The 11,920-nt window shown below is 49.1% G+C and overlaps 1 protein-coding gene across 1 annotated transcript in view; it reads left to right on the top strand.

Moving 5' to 3' along the window:
• Positions 1-3,435: 3,435 nt before the first annotated feature.
• The window catches only part of LOC146253104 (SRC kinase signaling inhibitor 1-like), a 44,078-nt gene continuing 35,593 nt past the window's right edge, over positions 3,436-11,920 (top strand). Inside the window, exons 1-2 of the mRNA XM_084676825.1 lie at positions 3,436-3,501; positions 3,631-3,790. Coding sequence (XP_084532951.1) covers positions 3,436-3,501; positions 3,631-3,790 — 226 coding nt within the window. The remainder of the gene's footprint in view (positions 3,502-3,630; positions 3,791-11,920) is intronic.

The raw sequence follows: 11,920 nt of genomic DNA, 5'->3' as shown, positions 1-11,920 counted from the left end.
AACCCTCAGGTGGGCACTAAGTGATCTCACCCACCCCCGCTGTCTGTCTGTCTGTCTGTCTGTCTGTCTGTCTGTCTGGCTGTCTGTCTGCCTTACCCGTTGTCCTCCTTATTCCTAACAAACCTTGATCGGTTCCTGATTTTCTTTCCCTTTTCTGTCTTTGAAGTCTGGGATATTTTGATCGAAAATCATCCGTACTGACCTGCAGTGCTGAAGGACTGTGCACCTGTAAAGATGTGTCATAAGCACACGGTTGTTTGGTGATGTTTTTGCCACCTTGTGTGTGTGTGTGCATGTGTGTGCGTGTGCGTGTGTGTGTGTGTGGGAGAGGACATTGACATGCCTTGGTTGTGCTGACTACGTGTCCTCGACCCGCATGCTCTCTTTCCCCTGTTGCCAAGGAGATGTCACAGGAGATTACTTTGGCCACGGCAGCTTTTTGCAGTTCTTCTGGTCTCTTCTCTCTCTCTCTCTCTCTCTCTCTCTCTCTCTCTCTCTCTCTCTCTCTCTCTCTCTCTCTCTCTCTCTCTCTCTCTCTCTCTCTCTCTCTCTCTCTCTCTCTCTCTCTCTCTCTCTCTCTCTCTCTCTCTCTGTGCTGTGTCCAGGGAGCTGGTAGTTGGATGACATCACCTGGACAGGTGCTGCAGGCAGGGTGGGTCATAGCTCATCATTAACTCAGTCTAATAGGCTGCTCTTTGTTGCCTCCTCCATGGTCTGGTATGTAAGCCCCGATGGCTTATGTCACATCTGTGTAGACGGCCATCCAGCCATTCAGCCATCCAGGCAGTCAGGTAGTCAGGCATCCAGCCATCCAGCCATCCAGGCAGTCAGGCAGTCAGGCATCCAGCCATCCAGCCATCCAGCCATCCAGGCAGTCAGGCAGTCAGGCAGTCAGGCTACTGGCCTGGCTGTGAATCGTCTCTGTTTGGCCCTCAAAATCTGTTGTTACGGAAATAATTGGTCAGTTGTTCAGATCCTTACAAAGGTACTATAATGACACTGCATTCCTGTGTGTGTGTGCATGTGGTGGCCAAGACATGACAGGAGCTCAGTCCTGCTCTGGTTTTCATTGGCCTCCCGTGCTCTGAGTCAATGGAGGTAAACCCCCCTTCTTCTCACTTCCTCTGTCTTTTCCCCAGCACTTGCTGTGCATGGAATCACAAATGAGTTGTATATATGTGTGTGTGTGTGTGTGCACCCTGTCAAAGTGTGTCACGTTTGTGCAGTGATGCTCGAATTAACATTTAGCCTCATCCTCCTTTCTTTTTCCCTTCTCTGTTGCTTCTTGAAAAGAATATATTTCTGTTAATTAGTCAGGCTAACCTCTTGAGCTTACACCATTATTTATGCATGCCTTTAGTTTGAATTCCTCATTGAGTCGAACATAACAGGCCGGTGTGTGTGTCGGTTTTTTCGTGAACAATTAATGAATGGTAGAGTCCGTTTGGTGTGCCCAACTCCCCATCAACACAGACACTTATCTAAAAAGAGGGGGGGGGAGGAGGCTCAGAGAAGGAGTGGAAGAGGTGAGCTTGCTACACCCCACTGCCTTTCCCATCAACCTGCCTCCAAGTAAACAACTCTCTCCTATGAAAAGACAGGTAGAGAGAGAAGGCAAAGTTTGAGTGGGCGGCCATGGCTGTAGAGTTTAGCCACATCCTGCCATGTTTTTATGGATATTGTTGAAGAGATTCCGCAGGCAATCTCTGAAACAGGTGTACACCCTAACCCCGCTTGATACACCAATGTCATGGTTTTCTAACACTTAAAACGTTTTATCCTTTAATCCTAGTACCTCACAAATAGGGTATTGCACATGAGCTCATGGCAACATTGCCCAAGTTAAGCACACCTCTTATTTCCTTTAACACCGTGCAGTGTGTTGTGTTAGTGTTGTTTACATGGCAGGGACCGTGGGAAGAAGACACAGTTATTTCCAAGGTGTTTGGGTGGACGTGTGGGAGCATACCGGGACGAGGTTTGTGGATGCCCACTCAGTATGTTCTCCCTTAAACTTTTTCGATGGATTGATCTCTTGGATGTAAAACCAAAACAACAGAATGACTCATCTGTGGGAAGTGGCCAGTTTAGTTTTCCTACTGTCTGTAGAAACTCTATCCAGCACACTGAAAATAGCCCCAAACTGCGAGTACTATAGCAAGCCAGCTTCACAGTGTGGTCACCTATCAGTGGGAACGTTTTTCGCCATCATGCATCATTTGTTTATCGCGAAAGTGGCAAAAGAAGGAGGGATGAAAGAAAAGATTGGACCATAGACTAAAGGAGAGAGAGAGAGAGAGAGAGAGAGAGATAGAGAGAGAGAGAAAGAGAAAGACACAGACAGATGGTGAACAAATGGGTGTAGCTCTGTTGTTGGGCATTTGACTGCAGACCAAGAGGTCCTTGGTTCAAATCCCCCTTGTACGGTACATTGCTTTGAAGAAAGGCTTATAGTAAATGAATGAATACAGAGAGGATAAAGAGCCCATTGCTTGGAAAAATCAAGGATTGTAACAATACATGGGCGTCACAACTACACAACTCATTGTGTGTGTGTGTGTGCGCGTTCAGAAAGGAAGCGACGGGGAACTCGTCGATTGGAAGCGACCATCAGCCGAGGTGACAGGCTCTTAAGCTGCACGGGAGCAGGTTTGTGGGTGGAGGTGCAAATTGAGATGTCGCTATGGCCGTCTCCCTCCTGTTCTGTGGGCTCATGACAGCTTTACGGCCCAGTGAATCACAGGCCTGGGAGGTCCAGGGCTCTGACCGAGCTGGGAGATGGCCTGCACCACACGGAGAGGTGGAAGAACCACCCGTTATGGATCTCACGTTGAGGAAGACACACACACACACACACGAGCAGGGAGCGGTGGAGAGCACACACACGTGTGCACACACACACAGAAGGCTTTGTTGCCATCCCATCCTTCCTCCCAGGGGGGGCAGGAGCAGTGGGCTGTCACTTCAGTTGCCCCCGACGGCTAAGTCCAAGTGCTCGCCCCATGTCCTGACCAGGGACATGGGTTGGAGAGTGATCTGCTCTGCATGGCTACGCATTTTCTTTTCTTTTTTTCACATAACACATATAGTTTATGAGGGCATGGGGAAAACATGCGTGTGAGTTTGGGAGCAGGCATGTTCTGCGCTAGAATATCTGGATTCCAGGGTATCCAAATGCAGGGGGGGTGGAGGGAAACCGGCAGAGAGAGAGTAGGTGACAAGCTCGAGAGCGAGGAGACAAAACACCCCACAGTTTTGAGTGAACACGGGGAACCAATCAGAGGAGACGTAGAAAGGCGGCAGACCACGCCCCACAGCCTCGCCGAGGAGAGGAGGGGCGGCGTAGCAACACGGCAAGTCTGAGAAAGCAAGGGGGCGAAAAAGGGATGCTTTTCGAAAAGGACAAGCACGGTCGATAAAATCAGGGGTCGGCGCATGTGTCAGGTGGAAGCTGATGAGTCTGGAGAACACGAGTTTGACAGCAGACCAGGCAGGACAAAGGCAAGGAGAGCAGAACGAGGGAGGATAATGAGCTTTGTGAGAGGAATCTGGCCCAGCTGTAGGAGTTAAATATGTGTGTGTGCTGTTGGGGTGTGGGGGGCCCCTCTCCCCAGGGGCCCCTCTCCCCAGGGGCCCCTCTCCCCAGGGGCCCCTCTCCCCAGGGGCCCCTCTCCCCAGGGGCCCTTCTCCCCAGGGGCCCCTCTCCCCAGGGGCCCCTCTCCCCAGGGGCCCCTCTTTGAGATAGATGAGCTGTCCCAGACCTCCACCTGTCTACCACAGCATCCCAACGGTATTTATAACCAGACGCCCGCTCACAGCCACTAGTGAATGACCCTCTATGGGACAAATGGATGTGGGGGGACACCTTCCATGCCCCTCTCTCCTCCCCGCCCTGTACCTCTCTCCGGTCGTCTCTGCTCTCATCACTCATCCAGGCCCTCAGCACTAATGCGTGGTTCCACGCCACTTTTCTCTCAACCTTTTTTTATATTATTCCTCGTGTCGTTTCCCTCTAGTCTCCCTAAGTCCTGACCCCTCCTTCTCCAGGCCATTTCTTTCTCCATCTCACCAACTTTCAAGTTTGAAGGATCAATTTTTTGTGCTCGTTCACTTACACCCCTTTTCTGCCGACCCTGGCTGTCCAACTTCTTTCTATCTTTTTCTCTCTTTCAATTGGTTTCCTTCACCGTCTCTCAGCCGGTCGTGACTCAGCGCTCTGCTGGCCGAGCTGGATAAGCTCCCGGGCTCTGCTGTCTGCAGCTCTGGGCCTCTGAGGCGGAACATTCTGGATTGTTTGGGATTACAGCCTCAGTCCCTGACAGTGGGAGGCATGCCGGCAGGGAGAGGGAGCGGGGCAGAGAGCAACGAGAGAGGAACGAGAGAATAGCGAGCGACGGATAGGGAGTGATACCGAACGCCCTTGTGAGTCAGCCAGTAACCATTTCGACTGTCTCCCAATGTTAGAACCCAGCTTGAGCATCTGCTGTCATTAGGTGTCATAATCATGCAGGGGAATATGTCAGTAGAGTCCCAGTAGAACCTGACAGAGTCATTGGAACATAGCTGTGCCCCTCATAGAGAGCCAGAAGAACATGGTGTTCCCCAGACGCAAAGAGCCAGTAGAAAATGGTTATATTTCCCAAAGACCGACTCTTCTCTAGGTGGTACAGCTAGCCTGGCTTCCCGAAGGCTCTCAATAGCAAGTCCGATCTCCAGGAGGAATCATTGGGAAATGTCACATTTTTGGGGGAAATGTTACAGACTGGAAATGTTAGCATGTCTGCTTCAAAGGCCATGCCATTCAACGGTAATCCCAGTAGGCTAGATCCTCTGGAGACGATCCAGGGAGGGAACGAGAGAGGGAAGAAGTAAGGGAAGGAGGGAAGCAAAGAGCAAGAGAGGGGAGAAGGACCAAATTGAACCATCTGAGCAGCAACATTATACAATGTCATCTTCCCTTCAAAGCTAACAGTATGCAACCATGCAGTGAATCGTATTTGTTTCTGTATTTTGATTTCATGATAAGAAATATGCTTGCCTGACAGCATCACTGAAAAGTGCGTGTATGAGTGTGGGGGGGGATGGTTGTGGACATAAAAAGTTATCACATGGTCATGGAAAGCCTCTCTTCGCTGCCTGACTGATTGTAACGGGTGGTTTTGAGGAGGAAAGTGAGGATGCAGCAGGCCAGAGAGGCAGCCTCTCCTAATCCGGCCGGCTGCAGCTGTAACCCTCGGCCCTGTGCTCTGGTCACCTCTCCCACAGGGCCGGCGCAAACGCATTCTGCGCTGCTGAGACTGTCTGGGCTGATAGATCAAATGTAGCGCCCGCAGTGGAGACAGCACAGTTTCAGCTTCCATGTTTCACCGCCACCCCGTGGCTTTAGGTGTGATTTAAGAAGTCTCTGAAGCATTCATGGGATTTGGAGTGAAGAACTCGTCTTCCTGAAAGTTAATATTTTCTCAGGAGGAGTCACAGCAGAAGTCCGCGTACTGCCGAGGATGATAATGTCATTATTGCTGGGCAGAGGCCTCAAGGTTGTGCAATGTTTGTTTATTTATCTCATGTTATATACACCATTTGTTTGATCTACTATTGCAGTGTTCTTTATTGGCACTAATATTTGCAGAACTGGTGTCGAGTGGTGTTTGAATCATCAGCTTGTGAATGTCAAACTCGTCATCACTCATTGCCGTGCCAACTGGCTTTTTCCCCTTCCCTACGTATTGTACATCACCATGGAAACCCACACGTCCGTCTGTCGGGTTGCCCCGCCTCCTACTCCTCCCACACATTCGTGGCCTGTACACTGAACTCACCACTGTGGGAAGCAAGTCAGACAGACAGACACACAGAGAGAGAGAGAAACAGAGAGAGACAGAGACAGACAGGCAGAGAGAGAGATGGCAGAGTGAAATCTTAGCACTTTGCCATGCAAAGAGTCCAGCAGGCAAGGCTAATGTTGTAATACACCCCTGTGTGTGTGTGTGCCAAGATCAATGTGCCCCCAATCAATGAACGGAACAAACTAAACACAGACTCTCACACACGCACACACAAACACAAACACACACACACACACACACACACACACATACATACAGAGTGGTGTAGCTACGATTACAGCCATCCATTAGCGTTCAAGCTCATGCAGCACTGTGTGTTTATTTGGGTGGGCTGGGGGGGTTAGGGGGTGGAAGGACTATCAAACAGCAACCCATTTTTGTAGTTCAGCTAGTTCCTCTATAAACTTCCTTTTCCAGACAGGCAGAGAATATTTTGCCCACAAAAATACATGTCACTGAGGAAGGAGGGAGGGAGAGGAGGAGGGAGATGGAGGGAAGGAGGGGCGGAGGGCAAGATGGAGGGAGGGAGCGACGCGGAGGAAGAGGAGCAGTTTCATGCTGTAAAGAAGCAGCTATGAAGCTGGGGGTGGGGCTACTGTTCTGCAGTCTCTCACCAAGCATCACAGATCATCCAGGCTCCCCTGGGACTGTTAGTGGAGGCAATTGCAGGCCGATTAGAAATGCATCCCTCCACTTTGGTCCACAACACTTCTCTCCGTCTCAGTTTATGTGGAATAAGTTGACGTGTCTGTGGTTTGCGGTTGTCTTCCTGGTTCTGTGAGAGCTTCATCTGCGCTCAGCCAACTCGGTAATCCAGACGCATTGGACATGTAACCTCGACTTCTCCCACAGCTGTTCCGGCTCTTTCTCCCCAATCTCTGTCTGTCTCCCTCCGAGGCTTAATCCCACCAACAGCAGCTGACAAACAGCAATGTTGGCTTGTGACACATGATAGTAGTTGCCTCACAACACAGTGATGACACATGTTCAGTCTGCCTGCTGAAATCTGGTCCTCTGCTGAAGTGTCTGTCACTGCACGTGTCTGTGTGTGTCTGTGTGTGTCTGTGTGTGTCTGTGTGTGTCTGTGTGTGTCTGTGTGTGTCTGTGTGTGTGTGTCTGTCTGTGTCTGTGTGTGTGTGTGTGTCTGTGTGTGTCTGTGTGTGTTGTGTGTGTCTGTGTCTGTGTCTGTGTGTGTCTCAAACTGTATGTTTGCCGTTTCAGCCACTTAATGCATGTTGTAATAACAGTGTATGTTTGTGTGTGTGTGTGTGTCATGTGTGTGTGTGTGTGTGTGTGGCTGGGAAGCCAGGGGAGGCTGACTACAGATGATAGAGCAGCTGACTTGTTGCCTAGGAGACACCGTGTGCCAAGCAAAGTGCTTTTGAAGTCCTCTTAAGGCTGATAGGTTATTTAATTTATCCCTATTTTTCATTTTGAGTTTTTTCTACCTTTTTTAATTAAAAAAGTTTCGGCAAACATTTCAATTATAGTGATTCTTGTTTTCAGAATTGCAAGCACAATTGAGTGTGATTAGAGAGAGAATCAGTGTGTGTGTGTGTGTCTTCTTCACAACATAGAGCTAGAAAGAAGACCTACTCAATTTCAACAGAACTTACATCGTACCAACCCGTGATTCAGTTTACAGTGAAATAGCGAGTTGCAACAAGATGCAACATTCCCATCTCATTTCCCTCTCTCCTTCCTCTCCTTCCCATTGCCACACTCCCCAGTCTATCTTCATTTCCCCTTGAGATTTTCTCTCTTTGCCCTGCACCCTCCTTCTGCCCAGCTTTCCACCCAGGGGCCCAGCTGTTCCTATGCAGTTTGAAGTGCTAATCACTACGTGACTGGAAACCAGATGAGCCTGCAGATGAATGTGTGTGTGACCAGATGAGTCACACACACACACACACACTTGACACACACCTGACAGACATAAACACCTGACATATACACTTGATACACACACATACACACACACATACACCTTAAACACACACACGCACTTTATACACATGCACACACACACACACCAACCTGACACACATGCACATACACCTGACACACACACACACTGGATACACACACGCACGCATGTCGCGCACACAGGCTTACCCGCTGGATGAGCGTGGCGTCTCACCTCCCACCTCTCTCTCAGTGGCCCCCAGTGAAAGTCTCTCTCTATAGTTAGATGTTCAGCCTACTTCCTGACTCCCTTTGCTCTCTCACACCATCTCTGCCCCTGTCTGTGAGTCTCAGTCCTGTTCTCTCACTGATTAAAAGGGGAAAAGGGAACGTGAGATGCATAGAAAGTCTGTATATTAGGTCATTTACACTCGGTTCCACTCTCCCTTACTCCTACAAAGCTGAATGGACAGTGCTGGCGAGCCTACGATGTTAGACTGCAGACATGATTCAATATAGGAGGGTGTGTTGTGTTTGCCTGTGTCTACAGAAATGGTTGCGTGTGTGTGTGTGTGCGCCTTGGAGTAGATGTGTGTTTTCCACAGGCTGAGCCTGTGCCAATCTGCAGGGTGTGTATTCAGCCTGGTAATCCTCCTTCTATGACACGTAAACAGTCCTCACCCTCTGCATGGGATCCCTTTAATGAGTCCCTTCCTCAATAGCAGATTTACCCTGCATTACACATTATTAGATCAACATTGAGGAAACCTCCAGAATGACTGTGGCAGTCCCACCTTCCTCCAATCAAATGCCATGGTAATAATCATATTTTCTGCATGATTTATGCACAGTGTTTAATTACGAACAAGGCCTGGCACATGAGGTAATTAGGGTGGCAGAAACAGCGGAGCTGCATTTCAAATGACAACTGATGGTGGCAGACAGGGAGAAATCTGGCTGGATGGTTGCTGGATTTATCTGTGGCTGCAACAGCCTTGTTTCTTAAAACCCAGTCCAAATTGGGCCGACTGTTCTGCACGGCAGAGGAGAGGAATACGATGCTTGACTCTGTCACACACAGAGGTGTTTGGCTGTTTTGCTTTAACCGAGGCCTTCTAGGGCTCGGCTGTTTGATTGCGTAACAACTGGCGGTGATCGACAAATTGGATGGAAGTTACCTTCTCTGTCGGCACACCCGTAAGAACGCCAAAGCTTGAATCCGTTCCGAAAAACGCTTCCGCCCCTGTCTACTTCCAAACCAATTTACCACAGGAGCCAAGCCGCCATGCTTCAGTGAGGCTGCTTCACCATGTGGTTGTCATATTTCACAGCCTCTTGGCATCTCAAATTTGTAAAGTATCACAGTAGGTAGGATGGCGAATGGTGAAGGTGATGATTGTGCCATCAGGGAGTACTGTAAAACGGCTTTTTGATCCCAGTTGGAAACCTATGCTGTGACATGGAGCTGTACAGGAGTGGAGCCGACCCCCCCTGCCATGGCCCCGTGCTCAGGGTGGGTTGCTGTCAAATCAGCCTGGCGCTGTGAAGGAGAGAATCAGGCATGTCACAGACGCTGCACTGTCAGTTCTGACCTTTCTCCAAATGGATCCATGCCTCTCACAGACACGTGGATTCACACACACACACACACACACACACACACACACACACACACACACACACACACACACACACACACACACACACACGCTGACACAGGCCTTTTCCTGTGTTCTCTTCCACCTTCTTTACACCAGTGAGGACACAGTCGAGTGTGAAAGTTTCCCCTCTTTGCCTGGCTGCACTCCCTAACTCTTATGAAGATCAGTCTCCTCTCATGAACATGCACATACACTTCACATAAGCCCTAAGATGGAGGGCTCCATAAATCCTTCACTTATGGTACTTGATTGACTTTGGCATTCCAGCTCCTTCCGAAAAAAAACACTCAGTTCAGTCTGCCAGCTAATACACAAATCAGCAGATGAAACCCCTTACGAAAGGGTTAGGGTGGATGTGTGTCTGTGGGTGTGCATGTGACCCGGTGAGACAATAGTGAGACTTCAGGAAGGAATGACATTCTTGTCTCCTTGACAGCCGAGGTGAGCTTTGTCATTTCCTCTGTTCGTCTGTAGTGGAGGTGATTACATGCAGTGGCTCCGCCTGTCTGTCAGGGGAGGAACTACAACCCTTGCTTGGCGACCTTCAAGTTGATACTGTGTGATGCGACAGTGAGACTGCACTGTGTGAGTGATTTGGTGGCATATTCATGCTGTGTGTGTGTGTTTTGAGGCTACACAGCTAGCTGATTCCGATTGGGTCTGAGTTTGCCCGTATCTTGAGATTGTTTGTGTAAACGGATGATGCTTCCCCCTTAACCCCTAATTACCTTCATCAGTCTGTCTCTCTTTATCTCTCATCTCTCTGTTGATCCACTGTATCTCTCTCTCTCTCTCTCTCTCTCTCTCTCTCTCTCTCTCTCTCTCTCTCTCTCTCTGTCTCTCTCTGTCTCTCTCTCTCTCTCTATCTCTACAGTCTTTTTTGTTTCACATTCTCCTTTTCAGTCTCTTATTTAATTATTTAATCTTATTTAGTCATCTCTTTTTCCATCTCTGTTGTTATTTCTCCATTCTTTTTTCCGTTCTCTTGTTTTTTGTTTGGACTTTGGATGTTTAGTGTGGTCAGAATAAATGTTTAATAAAGTGTTTATCCCTGAGCAGGGACGTGCCTGTGTTGCTGCTAAGTCCTGCTGTGGCTTTCATAGTCTCCCACTGGTGTACTGAGTTATGTTCCGTCATTATATCCAAAGGGATAACTCTGAATACACACACGTACACGCATTTACAGACACACACGTTTATAGACATATACTCATCCACCCACCCACCCACCCCCACACACACACACACACACATACACACACACACACAACCCACCGGCATCACATCAAAAACCATTCACAAGTTAGCCCATATCGCCCGCTTCAAATTCATAATAAGAAACGACTCTATGGGTTCACCTCTCCCTCCTCCTCCCCTCCTCCGCCTGTGCGTCCTGTTTGCCCTCTCTCCAGCCAGCTGTCTGTGTCCGCCTGCTGAACCAGGCGGCAGAACGCCAGCCGTGTCGTCACAGTGCCCTACCCTGGCATCACACCTCCAGAACAAGCCCTCCCACTACAGTGTAACTATCCCCCGCGTTCTATCTCTCTCTCTTTTTCATCCTCCCTTTCCCTTCCCTCACCCTTTCTCCGTTTGTCTGCCTCAACATTTGGAAGCCAACGGGTGTCCCTCAGTCACTTCCCGTCAGCGGCAGCCATCTTTTCTTACACACGTCGAATTCACACAGAGGCGCTCGTGAGGACGCAACCCATCTCCGACAAGTACTGACTGTCTACTGACTGTCTACTGACTGTCTACTGACTGTCTACTGACTGTCTACTAACTGTCTACTGACTGTCTACTGACTGTCTACTGTCTGTCTACTAACTGTCTACTGACTGTCTACTAACTGTCTACTGACTGTCTACTGACTGTCTACTGACTGTCTACTGACTGTCTACTAACTGTCTCTGACTGTCTACTGACTGTCTACTGACTGTCTACTGACTGTCTACTAACTGTCTACTGACTGTCTACTGACTGTCTACTGACTGTCTACTCCACCGGAAGGGTGAACTACATGTGTGGATGATTCATTGAGCAAGTCTCCCGCCACATCATCTTCGAGTGAACGTGCACACTCCTTCTCATTCCTCAGTGTGTGTATGTGTGTGCGCGAGCTTGTGCCTGGAACTCAGTGTCGCCCCCTGTGGAGTTCAGAGGAACAGACCTCCCACTGCAGCAGATGGAGCTTCTTTGAGGGAGAGACCTCATGGCGTGAGCCAGACAGGGGTATCATCACCTACCGGATACACCGGTACATGTACACGCCAGACACTTCCATCACCCATCCACTGTTCACAACTTTTAAATACATATTTTACATATTCATTTATTTTTCCCTTTGATAAAAAGGAGTATTGATCTTCTATGTGGTGTTGACGACGCATACTCATCTTTTAAACCGTGCTCGGTAATTGACCCATGTCTTATTGTGATGATAAGAGGATGCCTTTAGCCTCTCACACTCAAACATGCACACCCACCTACGGACAAGCACTCTTCCACGTG

This window comes from Hypomesus nipponensis, chromosome 17 (genome assembly GCF_054491055.1).
Source record: "Hypomesus nipponensis isolate SF chromosome 17, ASM5449105v1, whole genome shotgun sequence".
In the NCBI taxonomy this organism is placed as follows: Eukaryota; Metazoa; Chordata; class Actinopteri; order Osmeriformes; family Osmeridae; genus Hypomesus; species Hypomesus nipponensis.
Note: the sequence above shows the minus strand (reverse complement) of the source record. Positions and strands in the feature narration are given on the sequence as shown.